Source organism: Drosophila grimshawi, unplaced genomic scaffold (genome assembly GCF_018153295.1).
Source record: "Drosophila grimshawi isolate 15287-2541.00 unplaced genomic scaffold, ASM1815329v1 contig_848, whole genome shotgun sequence".
Lineage (NCBI taxonomy): Eukaryota > Metazoa > Arthropoda > Insecta > Diptera > Drosophilidae > Drosophila > Drosophila grimshawi.
Genome location: NW_025063692.1, coordinates 2,779,958 through 2,802,609, shown reverse-complemented (window position 1 = coordinate 2,802,609; position 22,652 = coordinate 2,779,958). Strand labels below are relative to the sequence as shown.

Genomic DNA, 22,652 nt, shown 5'->3' with positions numbered 1-22,652 from the left:
AGAGTCTGAGTGTTAGTATTTGAGCGAAAATAATAATCGAAAATAAGAAGCTAGTATATTTTAAAGGTATTTGTTGCAAATACCAAAGGAGTGTTTTTTTTTTTGTGTGGTAACAGCGACATATTGCAAATATATCGATAAGTGTGTCATTTTATTAGCGTGCGACGAGCGCTGCGTACGTATGTTACGTGTGTTTTCGGCTTGTTAACTTTTTTTTATTTTTGTTTCCTTCCTCTCGTCTTTATTTTGTTGTTATTGTGCCGCAACAGGAATAATCAGGAAAAGCATTATTATTTTGCAATAAGTCCCAATTCTCAAATATCCACGGCAATGTGCCGTCGTTTGCAGCAAAGTTAAACAAACAAAAGAAAATAGACCCAAAAGAAGAGTGGACTAAAAAAAAGAAAAAAAAACGTGTGCTGAGCCGCGGAGCCAAAAGAGCTCAGTCGAATCGAATCGAAAAACAAGAAGAGGAGGAAGACGAACACAATTGTTCGATAGCGCTGTTCCCGACTCTGCTCGTTGCTGCTTCTTCTTCTGCTACTGTCTCCGTCGTCGTCATTGTTGTTGTTGTCGCCGTTGTCGTCGCGCGCGTTCTTTCTACCTTTTTCTCTTCCGGCCTGGGCAGCACTGAAGTCAACTGCAAATCAAAACAACACAAAAAGAAGGAATTGCAATACGAACAACGGCAACAAAATGGTAAGTTTCTCACTTCTTTCTAAATCATGTTTATCATTGTAGATATGTTGTTGTTGTTTTGCATGATGATGACTTATGCGTTTCTTTGTGGTTGCTCCGCACAAATCGGCAACATTTGATGGCCAACATATTCAATGGCCACTGGCCATCTCTGCCGGCATCGCAGTCGCTGCGCGGTTAGCAGCAGCAGCTGAGTCTGTGTATAATCTAGCCATCTCGCTTGCACTTGCTGGCTGCGTGGCCAGCCACATGGTGCGGCAAAAAAACACTACAAATCGCAAAGCAACATAACAAAAAAAAACATTTTATTTGGCAACAAGCAAAAGAAGAAGCAGGCGATGACGAGAAGAGGAAAGAATAAGAGTAGAGAAGTCAATTTCATCAATTAATTTGCATTTTTTTTGTTTGAATTCTTTGCGTGCAGTTTTGAGTGTCATATACAGCTTCTCATGCCCCCTACCATTTTCAAGCAACACGTTTTCAGTTTAATCACAAAAAAATATTAATATACATACATATATTTTATATTTATGTATTGAGAACTTGCTTGTGCTAGGTTAGGGTTAAGGCCATGTGAACGTTGACCATTCAGCGGCACCTTTAGCTGAACGACTTCTTCTGCACAATCTGGCAACTCTAAGCGATCCCTGCTAACCCTTTTTAGCTGCCTGTTATGAAATATCGCGTAGCACTGCCTTCCTTTTTACTTGCATATATATATATATATATATATGCTGCTGTGTGTGTGCTGCACAACTTCTTGATCAATATATAGCCAATATATATTTCAGCTGCAATCGATTAACGAATTTAATCGATGACCGATAACATGAAATATACTCAAGGATATACTTTGTAAAGTCTGATTTCAATTTTTCGCACTGAGAAATCGATAAAAATCGATAAAAGCAAATATCTTACATCGATATCACCCTATGCCACAAGGTTTATTACTTGTTTCGCTGTGCGTAAGCATTGTCCGACTCGTTTGTCAATGGCCTGGGTTCACTGTACTATGGACGTTTGTATGTGTGTGCTTGCAGCAGCAGCAACAGCAATTTGATGCCACTCCCACGCGCTGCTGTCTTGCCGTCTGACATCGTACATATATACACATATATATATGTACACACATATATATATATATATATAAAGATATATGTATATATAAAGATATATATATATATGTATATACCATTTCCCCAGCTGGCTGAGCAGCTTATTTATCGGTCTGCTTGCTTTGTTCTGCCATTCGCTGCATATTTGCTTTTTGGCCATTGGCCTGCGGCGCATGCGTTAAAACTGCACCGGCTGTGTACACGCATGCCTCACACACCTCACCGCCGCCCCTCCCTCCCACAGCATGCTTATACATATATGTATGTATAGACATATGCATGTGTGTGTGTATATAAATTCATACATATGCATGATGCAACCTCTGATTTTCTACACAGGAAAAAAATGGAGCAGAAGTCAAATGTGCGATAAATTTGCAAAGTGCAGACTAAAAGAGAAACTGAGAGAGAGAGAGCGAGAAATTGAGGAATTTCATCCCACTCTTCCCTTTCGCTGTTCGAGAATTTTAACTTGTTCCTTAATGTCGAAAACAAAACTTGATTTATCACATACAATTTTTTACTGTGCAGTATTTGTTTGTATGCCCTTGTAGAGGGTATTATAATATTGCCATGAAATGTGTAACGCATTAGAGGAGACTTCTCTGACCCCATAAAGTATATATATTCTGGTTCAGCATCACCAGAGTCCATATAGCCATGTCCATCGGTACGTCTCTCTCGGATGTCCTCATTTTTGACACTAAGCTAGCCTGATTCAACCTGGCATATATTCGTCATTTTCGATTGGATGGGACCACTTTATCCTATAGCTGCTATAGGCACAATCGCTTGAAGGATGAGCTTTAAATTGTAGGATTGAGATAGACAATATAAATACAATTTAAATTTTAGCAGATTGATTTCGGTCTGCAAGGGTATGTAATCATCGATCTGCCAGAGATAAACATTTATATATTTCTTTCTTGCTAAATTTATAGTGAAACTGGAATGTCAGAAGGTCTGGATAGAGGTATGGCAAGGGTATTATTATTGGGGTGTTTCATGCACTGTAACCTTTTGTGCCCACTTTTGAGCTTACTCTGTAGGAATAAGCGATCTCTCTCGATATAAATCGATTTTCGATAGCAATAAAAACCAAATTTGTGAACTGGTACAAAATAATATATTGTATTTTGGACATACGCACAAGTTATCGTCTTCACATCTATGTTATTGTCATCTTTTTAAAGGATTCACAATTAAGAGCATGCGGGTGCGATAGAGTTGACCTGACAATTGAATGGTGCTGATGGCTTTTGCATGCTGTGATTTGCCGAATGCGAAAGGGATAACATTTGTTTTATTTTATTATTACAGCACTTGGCGGGAGTTCAAATCAGTGATAAACCGCATCTGAATTAAATATATTTAATAATTAAACACATTCTACAATCTTTAATTGCAACAATTTAAATAAAATATATTTAATAAAAAATAATCGTTCGTCTCCCCTACCATTTGAATGAGTTAGGGTATCTCCGAATCGAGCATTCTTTCCTGCTCAAAATGTGCACGCTGTCTGTTTATGATTTGTTGCTCTTTTAGTTGTGCTTGTTGTCGAATGGATGTTGCCTGTTCTCTTTGTTGTCGTCTGGTTTGTTTTTGTTCGCTTTTATCCGGCATTTTTTGTTTTCATTTTAATTTCGCTTACACTTTGGTTGTGTGCAACCCTTAAGCGACTCTCACGCGCTCTGCTTCTTCTACTTCATTATTGCTGCTTTTTTTGCTCCTCTTTTTTTTTTGGCAACGTGTTGAAGTATTTCCTTTTCGCAAACACACACAAAACACATGTTTTTTGCGCTTGTGTCTGTGTGTGTGTGTGCGTGTGTGTGCGAATATTTGAGCTTATTTTCTTTTGTGTTTTTGCAAGGTCATTCGTTTTGGTTTTATTTTGTGTGTCAACAGAGAAAAACGAAAGAATAAAAGAAGAGACAGAAAAACATCTCTTGAACTCAATGCAAGTGAGAAATGATATTGGGTTGAGAACGAGGGATATGTTGGGATTAAGTGTTAGGGCGTAACATATACACAAACACACATACACAAACACACACACACAAGTAGAGACAGGCATTTCGAGAATTTACTGCAATTGTCTTTTGTTCTTGCAAATGACTGGATTAATGAGTTGAGCTTTCGAATTTAACTGATTCTTGAAAGCTTTCAAGCATGCGAATCATCGTTAAACTGTACATGAAACTAATTCCCAACATTTCGAACATTCACATTTATTTAAGAAACAAATTTCAAAATGAAAAGAAAATTGCATTTGTATTTAACCCGTAACATTAAATTATAAAAATTAATTTAAATTCATTGAATTATTATTAACGATCAACTTTCTTTAAATACCAGCTCTCTGATATTACTAGACTCTTTCATAACATCTTAATCATCTCATAACAATATAAATTAAATAAATAAATATATCGAGCATTGAAGATTGTTATCCTTCTTGTAGAGCCTAATATGAATTGAATATATGTATATTGTTAGTTTACAAGCATTAGAAAATTCTGAGTCTCAAAATGGAATTAGTCAATTCAAATTCAGAGCCATAATTGAGTTTTCTTTAAAAATGGTTCTGGCTTTGATGGGTTATGTCAATAGTTAGTGTAATAGTTATGAGTTGCAAACTCCTTCACTACACACAACATGCAAATAAACTTGCCGAGAGTTCAGCGTATCGAGTGAGCACTACTAAGCTCAAGACATCAATCAATCACAAATAATTGTCTGCTCCGAGTACTCACTGTAGTTGACAAGTTTATTGGAGGTGCTAGGGCCTTCTCCGCACTGCGTGTGTGCGTGTGGTGTGTGGGTGTGTGTGCGTGTGGTGTGTATGCCTGCGCGAGTTCCCAAAGTTGGCAGAGTCATTGATTTATCTCTATCCATAGGCAGAGAGGAGACACACAACTTGCAGCGCCAAGTTTTGTTCACCCAGGCAGCAACCAACAGCCAACCAGTTGAAACCCACTCTCTCTCTCTCTCTCTCTCTCTCACTGTCTCTCTCTCGCCCTCTCTCTCGCCCTCTCTCACTCTCTATATATTTCTATGCCTGTCTCTCCTTCTCTCTCCATCTCTGTCTGTCTTTCTGTAATTACCCCGCCCCTCGTATGCGTGTCGTTTGGTATATCCTTTGGCTCAACCTCGTCCTGGGCACACCCGGTAGTGCACCCACCCAGGCAGTTAGTTATCCCGGCAATCCTTTTGTTTTAGCTTGGCAGGGGCTAAGCGGTAGCTGTAGTTGACGGGACGGTGAGTGTGTGTGTATGTGTGTGTGGGGGGAGGGGGGTTTGCTTGATTTAATCGAGGGTTGGCACATTGCACATATATTTTACGTAGTTTGTGTTCTGTTCTGTTCAGCTCGGCTCGACTCGACTAGTTGTTCGTAGTGTTTTTGGGGTATCTCTGCATGCCAAACATTTGCGACTCCTTTTGTTGTGTGTGTGTGTGTATTAGCGGGGGACTTAACGTACAACCCTTTCTCGAACTGTACAGCAGCGGCACAGTGGGTCAACACACGATTGTCAGCGAAAGAAAATAGAAATATTTTTAACTCAACGTTCGATAATATCGATAACCGTTCATTCGATGAATCCAATTTGCAGAAGCAGATTACCTTTACGTTTCAATATTTGGATGGATGCTTTAATTTGTAATTTTCATATAAATAATCAATATTCTTAATCTGTTCAGTATTGTTTTAAATAATATATTTTAAATAGAGAACAATATATATTTTAAATTAAATTGGAACACTCTTTTTCCGTTTTTAGTTAGCAATAGTTTTGTTGCAAGCTTGGAAAGTAGGTTGCTAACCACTGTGGCACGGTGTCAGTTGCCAGAATGTTATGCTCGAGTGGTGATTGTACTCGACCCTCGCACCCGCTCCACGGCCTCGCGCACCTCGTTCCCGCTCCTCGTCTTTTCGAAAGTTGGGCCAACCACCCGTGCCCCAAACAACAACAGCAACAGCAGTTGAGTTTTTGGAAAAGGGGTGGCAATGGGGGTTGGGTATTTGGTGTTGGGTGTTGGGCAGGGGTATGCTCGATAGGGTTGTGTGTGTGTACGTGTGCGTGTGGAAGTGTGTGTTAACGGCGTAAAACTGCAAGCGTGTGTTTTGGCTCGACAAGTTAGGTAGCGACACTGGAGTCGGTAGAGTCGTAGTGTAGTTGCCTTCAACACGAGCGCCGGAACAGTCGCAACATTGCACACACACAGTGAACATATACACGCCTGAACAGCGGTAACAGTAAAACACAACACAGCAAAAAATAAAAATAAAATCAAAATCAAAAAAAATAAATAATAATAAGAAACCTGACCTTAGCTGACCCAAAACAAAACTCAACATCGTTTTTGCCTCACTGTAGTCGGTGCTCTCTTTTTTCGTTAGTTTTCGTCCTTTTTTTCTGTTTCGTTTTTATATTTTTCACCTCGTGCTTTTGTGCCGTTTTTTCTAAACAACTGTGCTAAAGCTCCCTCTCTCGCTCTGTCTGCCTCTCTTCTGCGCTCTCTCTTTTCAACGTGCTCTCGCTTTATTTGCCTCTCTGTTTGCCTGTGTATGAAAAGTGTGCTACATTTTTTTTTGTTTTATATTTTGCTTTTTATTTTTCGGCTTGCGGTGATTTTTGTTTTTGGTTTGGTTGGTGATAACAGCTGTTTGAAGTGCTGCTTGACATACACTGCACGAAATGAAATGCATATGCATAACGTATAATTAATAATTATGTATAAATTTGTACTAATAATTCAATCTATAATTGTTGCTCATTTATTTATGCTGGTTTTTTTTTGCAGACATCGCAAAATCGTATTTCCTTTTTGGACGGCGATGAAAACGACGATTTCGATGATGATGATTCCGGCTCGGATTTTGATGATGATGAAGATCCAGATCAAATAGAGGTGCCCGGTAAGTCGACCATACAATCTATAATAGCTATAATATTATTATTATTACTTTCATTATTGTTCAAGTCTGTGAACTGTGATCAGTTGATTAATGAGCTATAACTTTTAGTGCAGGAATACCATAATGCCTGGTGTCCAGAGTTCCTCATCTCGTTAGAATGTGTATAATGCGCTCTAGACTCTCGTCACATATCCTGTCAATATCCGAAGCGAGTTCTTATTCCTCTTCAGACAATCGTCTCTAAGGCAAAAGTGGTCTTTCAGTATATCTCTCTCTCTCTATCTCCATCTTGCTGCGCTTATAGTCGCATATGTTTCGATATTTGCGTAGCGGTGGCAGTTATCGATCAAATTAAATACACTCGATCTCCCTAAGGTAAACTCGCTAGATCTCTTAGTCTCTGGCTAGACATGGCTAGATCGAATCTGCTGTTTATGCTGAACAAGATTATATATACCTTATGCGGTCGGATATGCTTGCTTCTGCCTATTGCATACCATTGCCCATCTCCAATGCACTCTTTTTCCCCTTGTCCAATTGGTTGAGGGTATAAAAAAGGATTTGAGACTTATCAAAAGACTGGAGGAGCACAAATTACAAGTGCTGCTCAGTTTGCCGTCAACTTTGGACCCGAGCCTAGACAGCCTGTCACTTAGACCCAAAAACACAGCCTTCCCTTGCCCCTTTTCAATTCCCAACCACCCTGTCAAAACTGTCCCTTTTATTCAGATGACAACAACAATAAGAAAGGGTCGCCTGGAAAACTTGAATAGTTTTCCAACAACAATGTAATGGGAGCACAGGATTAATGTAATTAAGTTGTAGTAGAAGACAAAACCTATATACATAAATATATAAATATCTACAGACATACACATAAATCAGTCTGTTGATTAAGTCTTCAATTTGTTCAACCATTTCAAAAATGAGATGGTTAATATTTGCTGACAGGGTATCTAAACGTCAAGCACACTTCGAACTAACAAAAATTCAACAAGTCTGTATTTGTTATAGCCCATTGTCTAATTCCAGTTGATCTTGGCAAGGGTACACAGTTGTCGGTTTGTGGCCAAGTTAGTTGTTCTTCTCATCAGTTAGAAACGAATGCCAAAATGTTAATTAAAGTTAAATGAATGCATTGGACGAAGACTTCTCGATTGCAGTTGCAATCAATCAATTATAAGTTTGTGTACACAAAGTATGTGCAACAAAAGCCCCACACAAATCAGCAGACAACCCCAATCTCTGCAAGGGAAACCCCGTACAACACCATACAACCCACTCAGCAGCAAAGACGCTCATTTCGAGATATGCTCGATATGAGTTATAGGCTTGCCTTGCCCAGAGCTCTATCCTCTGAGTACATATATAACATATGTGCACTTATATATATATATATATATATATATATACATATACATATATATATAATTATGAAGATATCTAGATATATGTTCATGTGCAACAGCATTTGCTGTTTGAGACCCACAAATGCGTAACTAGTTGCATATAGCAATCCTTATATATATACATATATATATATATATATATTTATACAGGTAGTATGTGTACAAATCCAATTATGGCACTTAATGCTCTCATCTGTTTTGCTCCTAATGCAAATGCAAATGCATTAAGCATTATTATTGATGCGCTTCACGCACAGCCCAAGAGTTGATGCACCTCCTTACACCCACCACCTCCCTTCAAAACCTCAAAAACCCCTTACTCCCCTCCGTCCAAGCATGCACACACTATCTATTATAAATGCGCAATGCATGGATGTGTGTGTGTGTGTGTGTGTGAGTCCATCCGTATGCCAATTAAACTCAATCAAAATCTGAATCCCATAAATCGAATATCGTTTTGAGCTATGCACATATAACTTTGGTTATACCCAGATAAATACATCATACGTACAGCTGCGGTCAAAATAATAGTGACATTATTACGAGAAACACTCGATCTATGGTAATCGTCGAGAAGAGTTCGCCTTGGGCACAATTTGATAAGAAATTTGTGAATATATTGTATATTGGCAGTATTAATCTATATCTATATTATACTTTGATAATAAAAAAGACTTTGGCTTTAAAAATCAGCTCATTTTGCGACAAGTGAACAACTTTGAACTGTGCTCAAATACGATTTGTTGTATATCCATTGTAGATTTGCTATAAGGGGTATAATGAGTATATATATCTTGAGAGAGCTGCTCGGCTGGCAGATGAAGTTCAGTTCTTGAGATCTCAATATGGAATCCATTCCAATTGTTGTCGTTTGCCACTAGCTGTACCCATGTGCCACACCCATTTCTCCCTTGTCGCCCGCCTTGCTATACATGGAACCGCCCCGTTCCTGCCCTGCCCTGCGCTACGCTGCCCTCTTCAGCGAGTATGGTATGTACACATAATGAGTACCTAATTAGCAAGTGCACTGCGCCAAAAGGGGTAAAAGTGGGGGGCAGGGTTAAAGTAGGCCCTGCAGCATGCGGCATGCAGCAAGTGCAATGGTGCATCAATTCTCGGCAACAACAGCAGCATCAGCGATGAGCTTGAGACGTTGTCACAACCCCGACATCCACACACGCACACACACATATCCACACAAACACACACAGGTTCTCCACCCACCCCCCTCTCGAGATGACATTGAAATGAAAATTCGAAGGAGGCAAGGGAATTTCTTATTAATCAATGGCACACACATGCAAATACTCGATATATATATATACATATATACTGTACTTATGTGTTCTATTATGGCAATAACTACTGTACCTATATATATTTATAAATACATATATTGTTTATTGTTTACATCGAAATTGGATTCCATTCTGGGACTTTCTTGACTTTTAGCTGGAATTTATTTGTTATTATTATTATCAATTGTGAAATTCCAACTTAAATTGTTGTCCAGCTTCAATTAAAAGCAATAAGAAAGACAGAGAGAGAGAGAGAGAGAGAGCGGGAGCGCGAGAAAGGGGAAAAGCAGATACAGCGATAGTGTGAGAGATGTCTCATCCTTTCTCTCACACTATCAAGACAACTCTCTGTCTCTCTCTCTTTATATATATATATAAATATATATATATCATCCTCAACTCAACTTGTTTTGGTCCTCTTTCGATTTTCATTGATTTCAAACTTGGTTTAAGTGTCAATCGTGTTTCTACTGATGCACTCAGCTTGTCTTTGCCTTAATATTAAAACAAGATTATTTCGCACTCGAATCAAGAACAGTTTAAGAGACAGCCAGTGATATAGAGAGGGAAAGAGATAAAATATTGAAGCACTCATCGTGTTTTGGTTCTCGTTCTGTTCTTTTCTTCAAGTAATTCGAACTTGGCTTAAGTGTTAATCGGCTTTGTGGCCGTCTTTCCATATTGAGCCATTCAGCTTGTTTTTGGCCTCGTACTCATTTTAAGAATCTCTTGTCTTCTAGTTGTTCTGTGTCCCTGAAGAAGAAGAGTATTTCTTACTCGAATCAAGAAAATTTTCATTATTTCCAGAATCTTGCACTATCAAATAGATCGGTGCTTTTTGTTTGGAATTCCCTTTGAGAGATGCTTGCAAAGATGTTTAATTAATTTTTTGATTTTTCTTCGATTTCCGATTTGTATTTTGTGCTCTGGTTGTTTGTTGGAGGCGGTGGTCGAGATCTAAATACTGCAGTTACCTACGCACAAAATATTCGCACCAGCGGTAGCATCAACCCCAACAAGCAGACAATAGCAACAGCGACAGCAGCACACAGTGGCCCCAGCGGCAGCAGCAGCAGCAGTAACAACAACAACAACTTCAAGTTAAACAATAATAACAACAACAACATCATCACCAGCAGCAGCAGCAGCAACAACAACAATAACAAATTGAACAGCAGCAGCCCCAACAAAGTAATAGCGCAGCTGCTCCGCAACAATAGCAACACTAGCAACATTAACAACAATAACAGTAATTATAACAGTAACAACATTATTTCATTGTTGCGTCCAACAATTGTGACGCGCACAACAAAAACAACAACAGCAGGCAGCAAATTCACAGCGTTGCCAACAACAATAACAACTAAAGTCGCCGTTGACAAAACACTCAACAGCATCATGCCAAAGAAATTAACGTGTAAGTCTCCAAATTGAAATAAAATACAAATATACATGCATATACACTTTATTTATTATTTATATATATTCTAATAAACCTGCATCGATATTCGAGCATAACAAATTACATCGTATTTTGCCAGCAACTTCTGTGAAAAATGTGCATTTTGGCAAATGTTGAATGGCAAAATGCGACACACAAAACTACTACTACTAACACACTCGCACACACACACACACACACACACACACACACACACACACACACTCACTCACACACACTCACTCACACACACAGACACACTCGTGACAGTCAGAAATATTTTGTAAGTTGCAAAAATTAATATGCTGCCGTGTTCTTGTTCTCTCTCTCTCTCTCTCTCTCTCTCTCTCTCTCTTTCTCTCTTTTATTTATTATTTCCTCACTTTCAATTCACTCGCCTGCTTGCTGTCTTTCTCACTCACTCATTCTCTCTTCCTCTCGCTCTCTTTTACTTTCACTTTCTCTTGTTTTTGTTCTTTCGGTTTGTTTTTCTTATTTTGGTTTCCGTTGTTTGTTTGTTTGTTGTGTTGTTGTTTGCTGCTTTCGTTTTCCGTTTTGTTTTGGTTTTTGCTTTGGTTCCTCACCAGCAGCAGCAGCTGCGAGCAGCAGCAGCGGCTCGGCAAACAACATGAGGATCGTTGCAAGTAGCGGCAACCCTGGCAACTCTAATCACTCTGGCAACCCAAGCACAAGCAGCAGCAGCAGCAGCAACGTTGCCGGCTTAAACTCAGCTAGCGCATATTTGAGCAGCGGCGCCGGCAACTATTTAAACAGCCTCAGCACCAACGATCTGATGAGCCTCGCCGCCTATGTCGCCTCCAAAGGGGCGCCCAACAGCAGCAACAACAACAACAGCAACAACAACTCAAACAACAACTTTGCTGGCGGAGGCGCTTCAATCTCGGGCGTCTCTGCTTCTGCCAATTTTAACATGGCCGCGTCTTTATTGGCGCAGAGTAAGTCTTGTAATGTTGGTAACAACCAAGAATAATTGCATATAGTATTTTTGTCTGTGTATATGTGTGTGTGACTGTGAGTGTGTGTAACACTGCGCAACAGCGCTGTTCATTGTCCATGTATATAAGGGAAGTAATTCCCATCTTTAAAAAGAAAGATTATAGAGCCCATCTGGGCTTATGGAATACAGAACAGAAAGCATTGAAATCATTCCCTAAATAAATCCCTTTAGAGGATGAAATTAACTCCATCAGCACCAGATAACTTGCCTAACTCTTTAGCTACCATAAACCTGCTGGACAATAGGACAACCATAAGAAGACTCAAAAGATAGTCAAACTAATACAATAATGTACAAACCGCTAATAGGTGTACAAAAGTTGTTAAGGATAGCCCGACTCAGAAACAGAATCGTCCTGAAATTTAGAAAATCGCCATAGTTTTCTTAGATCATATTTATTAAGCAATTGTATTTCTAAAATGACAAATATATTTCAAGTCTTTCTTTTCTTTTCACATAATATTCCTACAATTGTTTTATAATAATAAAAAATGAGTGTTTTGAGTTGACATATATACCAACATTTTGGGTGATTTATAAATTCATTTAATTCAATTTGAAAAGAACTTGAAACTTGAAATTTTTATCGAGTCGCACGCAAATTTGATCACTTCTTGCTGAGTTTTTATTTATTTGTATTTTTACTTTTATACAACTACAAAAAACATCTGTAATTTTAAGAAATTAGTTTTTCGTATGCTTAGAAATTATTTATTTTATTAATTAATTATTTGTAAGGACAAGAAAAGCTTTTCAGCGCGAATTTCTATTTGCTAAAGTGCAGGTCGATTCTTTTTCTCAGTGTACATTCAAATAAAAAGTATTTAATTAAAATAATTTCGTGACTCTCTCTCTCTATCTCTCTCTATGTAAATATCACAATTTTGTTTGCCTTTGTACTAATCACAAGCAATATGTTCTGTCTCCCTCTCGCTCCCCCACTCTAACCCTCTCTCTCTCTCTCCATCACTGCATTCCATGACTACTTGCAACACAATGCACAACGATTAAAACAACAACAACAATACAACAAAAAACCCAACATCCAACCTTATCTTGCAGTGAGCTATCCACCCTTGCGGACACCCTACAAATTGCCACAATCCGTCGCTGGCCAGCCGCTGAAGACCAGCAGCAGCAGCAGCGGCGGCGTTGGCGGTACATCAGTAGCAACAGTTGGTGGCGCAACGGCAGCTGCGGCTGCTGCTTCAGCTGGTGGTGGAGGAGGCGGAGGCGGTGGCGGTGGCGGTGGGGGTATCAAAGTAAACACAATGATGCTGGAGAAGCTGCAGAAGCTGATCGCTTTGAATCCGGAATACTTGACCAGTGGCATACCCAATCATGTGATGACGCAGCTGTTTATGCAACCGTTGCAACAGCAGCAGCTACAGCTACAGAATGCAACTGGCGGTGGTGCAACGTCAGCTGCCGCAACCACTGTCAACTATGTCCAGCAGGAGGAGGATGAGGTCGATTACGAGGAGATGGGCGTGGCCGAGACTTATGCAGACTATTGGCCAGCAAAACGTAAGTTGCACGATGCGAAAAGATCGAGCAATAGAGCCTAAAACAAAACTATTCTTTCCTCGCTCTATCTCTCTCTCCAGTTAAGCTGGGCAAGAAGCATCCGGACGCTGTGGTGGAGACGGCCTCATTGAGTTCGGTGGAGCCCTGTGACGTTTACTACAAGATGTCCATACCGATGGAGACGATCAACAGCGGACAGTTGAGCGCCTTGCAATTGGAGTCAATCACGTATGCATCGCAGGCGCACGATCATCTGTTGCCCGATGGCAGTCGGGCTGGTTTTCTCATTGGCGATGGCGCCGGTGTTGGCAAAGGCCGTACTATTGCCGGCATCATCTATGAGAATTACCTAAAGGGTCGCAAGAAGGCTCTCTGGATATCCGTGAGCAATGATCTCAAATACGATGCGGAACGGGATCTCAGCGATATTGGCGCCAAGCGCATCAGTGTGCATGCCCTCAACAAGGTGAGTGGTTTAATTACTTCAGTAATTATCTTTAATTACTTGCCGAAGAATTGTGTCTGTTAAATAAGGTGTGGAAATGTTTTCAAGCAAACAAGTTTCTCTCTCTTAATTGGTAATTACTTGAGTAATTACTTGTAAACTCTTGAGTAATTATAAAATATTTAATTACTTGAGTAATTGTGGCCACATATGTATACACACATGTATATTAGTAAAATCATTGAAGCTCTGCAGTATTTTATGCCAATTACCAAAGTAATTAAATGTACAAATGCATTCTATAATTCTTAATCATCATCATCTGTTTTGTAATCGATGTTTTCGTCGAACACAGTTCAAATACGCCAAGATCAGCTCGGATACGAATAACAACTGCAAACGTGGCGTCATCTTCAGCACCTACTCGGCCCTGATTGGGGAATCGAACAACAAGACGGGCAAATATCGTTCACGCTTCCGCCAGCTGCTGCAGTGGTGCGGCGAGGACTTTGAGGGTCTCATCATATTCGATGAGTGCCACAAGGCAAAGAATCTGTGCCCCGTCGGATCCGGCAAGCCAACAAAGACCGGACAAACGGTGCTCGAGCTACAGCAGAAGTTGCCCAAGGCACGCGTTGTCTACGCATCGGCAACGGGTGCCTCCGAGCCAAAGAATATGGCATACATGGTCCGTCTGGGTCTCTGGGGTCAGGGCACAGCTTTTGCCAATTTCAGTGACTTTATCACAGCCGTGGAGAGACGGTAAGTTAACTAAGACAGCTCAACGCGTCGATACCCTGTAAATACATACTAAGATTGATGATTCAGCTTAATCAAATTGTTAAAGTTTATCCCTAATATCTCTGGGTATATTGTGTAACAATTGGAAGGCAATTGTCTTTTATTGATATCGGAAATCCATTTGTATCGATAAAAATTAAGGGGGGCAGTCTAACTGCCTCTTATTATTGTTATCTCTGTCGAATTTAAGATGAATTTCCCTTGGTTATTACACACTTTGCTTGGGCTAGCCTATAGTCTAATCCCAGTTGGAATTATCAGTAATTATCTTAGCCGTTAGATACCCTTCCTTCCTCTGAGAGGATGGCAATATCCCTGTTCCGATAGTTGATGAAGAATATGCATATATATATAGCTTATGATGTCGAACGTGCCTGCTTCTAGCTGTGAACAATTTGATTACTCTTTGGATCACATATATATATATATAGAATAGAATATATAACCTGTCTAATGCTTGTTAATTATTTATTTGATATTTTTTTGGATAGCGGTGTCGGCGCCATGGAAATTGTGGCAATGGACATGAAGTTACGTGGCATGTATATTGCACGGCAGCTGAGCTTCAAGGGTGTTAGTTTTAAGATTGAGGAGGTGCCGCTGTCAAAGGACTTTCGCCGGATCTATGATCAGTCTGTCGAACTGTGGGTGGAGGCGATGCAAAAGTTTACCGAGGCCGCCGAGCTAATCGATGCGGAGAGTCGCATGAAGAAGACAATGTGGGGACAGTTCTGGTCATCGCATCAGCGCTTCTTCAAATATCTGTGCATTGCGGCCAAGGTCAACCATGCCGTACTCGTCGCCCGTGAATCCATCAAATATGGCAAGTGTGTCGTCATCGGTCTGCAGTCCACCGGCGAAGCACGCACACTCGATCAGCTGGAGCGCGATGATGGCGAACTGACCGATTTTGTGTCCACAGCCAAGTGAGTTGCCCTCACCACACCACACCACTCCACTGCCTCACTCGCTCTATCAACTAACCAATTCATTTTCTTTCTGGCTTCATTTGCAGAGGCGTCTTTCAATCGTTTGTGGAACGCCATTTTCCAGCGCCGGATCGCAATCGCATCAATCGCATCTTGGGCTTGTACGATGAGACGACGCCCGTTGTTAAGCAGGAGTCGCTGCAACACAACAGCAACAACAACAGCAGTTGCGGCAACAATAACAGCAGCAGCAACAACAACAACAACAGCAGCAGCGGCAACAAGAAGGGAGGTGGCGGCGTTGCCGGCAGCAGGCGCAACAAGCGAAAGGGCGGCACCGATGGTAGCCAGAGCAGCGTTAGTAAATTGAAAAAGAAGAAGAAACGCAGTGGCTCCTGGCAATTTAGTGATAGCGATGAGGACACAACAACAACAACAACTATGGCAAAATCTCGTCACAAATCCAACGGCAACAACAACAACAACAGCGATGATCCCTTTGACAGCAATGATGATGATGCCTACGATGAGGATGCAGATCGCAATGGAGACACGTCCAACGATGACGACGACCATGACGACGATGAGGACAACGACAATGACGACGACGCTGACAATGATGATGAGGACGATGACGATGATGATGACGATGATGATGACGACGATGATGATGATAAGCATGATAGGGACAGTGGTCGCAATAGTGTCGCCAGCGATTGCAGCTCTGATTTCAATCCGTTCCTTGCCAGTGGCAGCGATAGCGACATTGATCCCTGGGTAAATGCGCGCACCAAAAAGTCCAGTGGCAAAAAGACACAGCAGCCAAAGAAAAGCCACTCCAAGAAGAAGAAGAAGAATCGCGCTGCCAACAACAAAAAGGAGTCGAAAATCAAAAAGGAAGCTGCTGCAACAACAGCAGCAGCAACACAAGCATCCGCAATGTCCGCAAATATTGTGGCTGCGATAAATGCAGCAAAGAGTCGGAAGCCGCAACAGCTATCGACACAGGATCGCATCCAGGATCTGTTGCAAAAGAAACAGGAGCTCAAGGGCACTGTCACGCCCATTGGCGTCAATGGTGTCAAACTCAATTATGGTCCGCCGCCCAAGGATGCCATTGAGCGTGCCTGCACAATGAAAGAGGAACTCTTGCGTCGGATCGAACGCCTCGGCGCCCGACTGCCGCCGAACACACTCGATCAGCTGATCGATGAACTGGGCGGACCGGATAATGTGGCCGAAATGACCGGCAGACGCGGCCGTGTCGTCCAGAGCGATGATGGGTCCATCCAATACGAGTCGCGCACCGAATCCGATGTGCCACTCGAAACGTTAAACATAACGGAGAAGCAACGCTTTATGGACGGCCAAAAGGATGTGGCCATCATTTCAGAGGCGGCATCCAGTGGCATTTCGCTGCAGAGCGATCGACGTGTGTTCAATCAGCGACGACGTGTCCACATCACGTTGGAGTTGCCATGGTCAGCGGACCGGGCAATACAACAATTTGGACGCACGCATCGCTCCAATCAGGTGAACGCACCCGAATACATATTCCTCATCTCGGATCTGGCCGGCGAGCGACGTTTCGCGTCGACGGTGGCCAAGCGTCTGGAATCGTTGGGCGCCCTCACTCATGGTGATCGCAGGGCGACAGAGACACGTGATCTCTCCCAGTTCAATATCGATAACAAGTATGGCCGTCAGGCGCTGGAGACCGTTATGCGGACCATAATGGGCTATGAGACGCCGCTGGTTCCGCCACCAAACGATTATAGCGGTGAATTCTTTAAGGATATCGCCGGTGCACTTGTCGGCGTTGGCATCATTGTCAATACGGAGAGTAATCCGGGCGTGCTCAGTCTCGACAAGGACTACAATAACATATCCAAGTTTCTCAATCGGATACTCGGCTGTCCGGTCGATCTACAGAATCGTCTATTCAAATACTTCACCGACACAATGACGGCCATCATCAATCAGGCGAAACGTGGCGGTCGCTTCGATCTGGGCATTGTTGGTGAGTCTCCTCCACACAACACAAGTAGATAATAGATAATTGGCAGAGCGGCAGCAGCAGTTCAGCAAACAACACAAAGATTACTTGAAGTGTGAAGTGTTAACTTTTAAAGTTTGCATATTATTAGCTTATTCTCTCTGTCTCTCTCTCTCTCTCTCTCTCTCTCTCTCTCTCTCTCACACACACTCATGCTCTCTCTCTCTCTCACTCTCAGATTTGGGCGCTGCCGGTGAGAATGTTACGCGTGTGCGTCTGGTGCGTTTCATGCGCAAGCATGCCACAGGTGTGGCACCCACGGAGCTGCACACGGTGCGCGTGGAACGCGGCATGATCTGGCAGGAGGCCATCGATAAGTGAGTATAATATAAAGCCCTTCCTTATGGACATCTAATATCCTTTTGGCAATGCGATAGGTATGCCAATCTGTTCAATGAGCACGAGGGCTTCTACACATCGCATCAGTTGCGCAACTCGAAACGCACCTCGATCCTGGTCGTTGTCCTCGAACAGCAGCAGTCGATGCGCGGCGGCTCCGCTGATGCGGACAACAATAGCGGCACCAGCACGAATAGCAGCAAACAAAAGAAGCGATCCCGCAGCAAAAAGGAGATCATGTGCCAGATCTACAGGCCCAACACTGGACTCCAGGTGCGTCACGAATCGCTTGCCGAGCTGGAGAAAAAGTATCGCAAAGTGGGACTCGCCGATGCCGAACCGCATTGGACCGAACAGTACGATGCCTCGGTACACACCTGCTCCCATGCCTACTGGAATGGCAACTGTCGCAACGTCAGTCTAGGCAATGATTGCGAGGTATATATATAATCATATATATTCAATGAGGAGTTGAATACATTCTTGGTTTGTTGCAGGTGGGTCTGCGTCAGCGCTTGTATCACGTGCTCGCTGGATCTGTGCTGTCCGTTTGGGGTCGGGTTGAGCATATATTGAATACGCGCTCCAACAGCAAGATGCAGGTGATACGCATGAAGACGATCGAGGGCGAGAAAATAGTCGGCACAATGATACCAAAGTCATGCTTTGAGCCACTGATGACCGATCTGCGCAGCGATTCCGAGAAGCAGGAGGAGTTCAACTTTTAAAGATAGCAATTTCGATCCACCCACCAACAACGCAACAACAACAACACCAACAGCAACAACTCGTCTCTTCCATTTACAACATACAACATATGCGAGTTAATTGTTGCTGCTGCTGCTGCTGCTTCTTTTTACTTTTACTTTACTATTACTATTATTATTATTATTATTTTAGTTATTGTTATTTTCATTTTCCCTTAGTGTTAATTACCGCCTCGTACATGAGTCAAAATGTGTTTGCCAAAAAAAAAAAGAAAAAAGTAGCAACGGAGAAATGCGAACCCAAAAAAATGTCCTTTTTTTTGTATATGTTTGCATCTCTCAAGGAACACCCAAAAAAAAAAAAATCGAAATTGAAAAAAGATATAGTGAAAAGAAATGAAAACGCTTATTATATGGACTTTTCTTCTTAATGATTTAAATATTAATTAATTTAATTATGTTAAGTACAAACACACACACACACACACCTAAAGTAGTATATAAAGTGAAACCACAAGCAAATGTTAACTATTTATTGCGCCTATGTTTTAGTTACATACTCACATACATATTAATTATGTACGTAAGCCTCTCTCCCATTTATCATTTAAAATCTAACTTTCTTTTTTTTTCAATTTGTTTTTTAGTTCTTAATTTTTTTTTTTATGTATAAAGCTGCAGCACAGCGCGCAGCTTTTTGCTAGTTGAAGTGAAACACAAAAGTAAATAAATAAAAATAAAAACAAAAACAAAAGAAGCAAAAGCAAATAATATAAAAGCAAAATCAGAAGGCAAAACTTAAGAGTTAATATTTAAAACGCAATCAAGTTAAGGCATTTTTTTTGTTTGTTGAAAAGTCAAACTATAGTTTGTAATTAAGGTCTTCTATCTGTAATAACTAATTTAAGTTTAGCCATTAAAGGTGTTAATATACATATACAATTAATTACAATAAAGTATACATACAATATACTTATACATATACATATACATGCAAAATAATAATAATCGCGGAAAAGTGACATATAAAACAAGAACTTAAAACAAAAAATACGCAAAATTGCAAATTCGTCTTCTTTTTTTGCAAGTTTCAAACTTGAAAAATTGCAGGGAAGGTGTGAAAAGTTTGGACACAATCGAATAGGATTTATTTCGTAGTAAGTGAATTTCAACTAATAATCGACTATGCAAATCTTAAGTGCATCATTAATCGAAGAGGCTGTAAAAAGATATAGTATCGGATGAAACACCGTAGCGGAATATCATTCATCATCTTGAACTTACGGGAACTAATATTCCCAAATTGAGGTCTCTAGCTTAGCCTAGTGATGCTGATCAAAAATATATATGTATATACCTTACGGAGTCGCCTTTTATATGTTTTTGAAGAGCTTTCATTTTGAATGGGTTTACGATATAACAGACCCCGGGTTCATCTACTAAATTTGGAAAAATATATTAAGCATAATTACTTTACTTGACTTTATTTTGGTGCCCTGCAATAAATATAATAACAATATCTTACCTTTACATATCGACTTATCAGCGCTCAAAAGAAAGAAAAGAGAAGAAAATCGGAGTTGTGTTTTAGTAAAGTTGCGAAAGCGTTGTTTAATTCTGTATTTTCATTCAAATTACAAATGCACTCTTGGAGAGTTGAAGTAGTACAGTACACACTAGACTAGCTGGCATTTTAATAGCTTCGCTTTATCATTATTTCCCATTTCCCCACATTTCTTCATTTCTCCATTTCATTGTTTCCCATTTTCATTGCACACTCTTCGCACTTAAGTACATTAGTTTTTAGTTACAAGTTATTAATACAAGTGAGAGCGAGAGAGAGATAGAGATAGAGAGAGAAAGAGAGATAAGTACATTATGCATGTACAACACAAGAAGCGAAAAATATACATATATAGTCTTCTATATATGAAGTACTCGTAATTATGTACGTATAGATTTGTAGCGCTGTAGCTTATATAGTTTTTCATATTTCAAATTTCGATTTTCGTGTTTTTCTCGATTTTTTCATACATATATATATAAAGTTGGTTTTACATTTACAACATAGAGTATATATATATTTATGTATATATATATATCCAAGAGGCAACTATAATACACTTAAGTACATTTATATATATTTATATATATAGAGATGTATATAACTCTTTAGCTCTTTAAGTAGGCATACATATTTGTATATGTAAGTGTTTTAATATTTAGTTTAAATATATATGTGTATATGTATATATATATATATATATATGTGTGTATAGGGGGGTGGCTGGAGATAGGGGCGTAATCAAAGTTTAAAGCTATTAAATGTTGACCAAGTTTTGAACAGAGCCGAAGAAGCGACGATTTTGTGCAAAAGTGTTTCGAGAATTTGGTTAAGTTTTGTTTCATGTTTCATGTTTAATGTTTAATGTTTCTTTTAATGTTTAGGTACGCACACTGGTACAAAATGTGTATGCTAAGTTTAAAGGCAGCGCGGGACTACTGATCACATACTAAATATACAGTGGACACTCGATAGCAGGGAAGCTCGTTACAATTCCAATTATCAAGCGAAAACTGTGCTGTATGTGAGATGTATGCAAAAAGTACATTAAGCTTTATAGGTATGCATGTGTGTGTGTGTTTGAATGGGTGTATGTGTGTGTGTGTGTGTGTTTGACTAATTCTTAATGGTGGTAATCGTGGATTAATGGGCGGCACTGATTTTATGTTAGTTAACATTCGGTTTATATATAACTATATATATATACATATTTATGTATTTATGCTTAGATTAATAATATTTGCATAATAATAGTTGTTAATAATATACTCTATACATTTATGTTTATGCATTCATAATATTTGTAGGCCAATTAATAACTATAATACATCTTTACGTCTATAACATTGAGCTCAAATCTGATATATATATATATATATATATATATATATATGCGTATATATAGGAGCTGTTCTCAATTGGTTTTTCATAGGAAATACATACATACATGCACATTATATATGATATATACTATACATATCTATATATCTATACATGTATGTATAAAATGTGTGATTTTTGTCAGCTGTCAGTTATTGAAAATATACATGATATACAGAAGTTTTGAAGCAGCTCATAGGCTATATATATATCTATGTATATATATATATATATGTGTGTGTGTGTGTGTGTGAGTGTGTGTGTATGCATGTATGTATGTATACAGCGCTTAGATATAGTCTGACATGTAGTTTTGAATCGGTCTACGCTTAAAGGCCATCGAAAATATTGAATTTTCTTGTGTTTTTTAGGTTAGCTACATAGGCACAACATATAATAGCGATCGACGATATATATATATATATATATATAGAAATATATATATATATGGTACACATGTTCCACTATTATAAAATATTTCTTTGTCTTTTTGTTTGTTACTTTTGATTTTACATTACGTATTGTTAAAGTTCTTAAGCATATTTGAAGATTGAGTAAGAGAATCAAATTTACAGCAATTTTGGGGTAGTGCAGAGAGAGATAGAGAGACAGAGAGAGATAGAGAAAGTCTAAATATATGTGACTAAAATGGAATTTATGGGGCAAGTGCTGTGGGGCTGCTTTTGCGGGGGGAGAGGGGGTATAAGGGGGGTGTCGGGGAGAATTGGCTTGTTTTTGGTTTTTCGTTTTTTTTTCTTCTTTTTAATGGGTATTTGCTAAGTTGTAGTTACAATGTACAAGACTACGTTGCTTGACGCTGCTGCTGCTGCTGTTGCTGCTTCTTCTTATGCTTATTGTTCTTCCTCTTGAACATCGTCATCATTTTGATCTACAGTTCTACTATTTTGTTATCAATTTTGCGCTAGCTTCTTCTTCTCGTTTCAGTTTTTTTTTTTCGTTGACATGTTGAGCTTTTACTTTGAAATGATTTTGCCTGCCG

The 22,652-nt window shown here is 39.9% G+C and overlaps 1 protein-coding gene across 1 annotated transcript; it reads left to right on the top strand.

Moving 5' to 3' along the window:
- The first annotated feature begins 217 nt into the window (after window positions 1-217).
- LOC6569184 (protein strawberry notch) lies at window positions 218-19,446 on the top strand. Its single transcript, XM_043216096.1, has 13 exons — window positions 218-699; window positions 6,624-6,738; window positions 10,389-10,862; window positions 11,477-11,842; window positions 12,967-13,431; window positions 13,512-13,897; window positions 14,232-14,638; window positions 15,169-15,603; window positions 15,693-16,094; window positions 16,227-17,626; window positions 17,841-17,979; window positions 18,040-18,439; window positions 18,499-19,446. The coding sequence occupies exons 1-13, from the start codon at window positions 697-699 to the stop codon at window positions 18,727-18,729; spliced, it is 5,223 nt and encodes a 1,740-aa protein (XP_043072031.1). The 5' UTR covers window positions 218-696; the 3' UTR covers window positions 18,730-19,446.
- The last annotated feature ends 3,206 nt before the right edge of the window (window positions 19,447-22,652 follow it).

What these genes read in the sequence shown, in the direction of transcription:
- LOC6569184 (XM_043216096.1), top strand. An exon ending in ATCACAGCCGTGGAGAGACG is followed by an intron (nt 14,639 to 15,168) that starts GTAAGTTAACTA and finishes TTTTTTGGATAG; the next exon opens with CGGTGTCGGCGCCATGGAAA. An exon ending in TGGCAGGAGGCCATCGATAA is followed by an intron (nt 17,980 to 18,039) that starts GTGAGTATAATA and finishes GCAATGCGATAG; the next exon opens with GTATGCCAATCTGTTCAATG.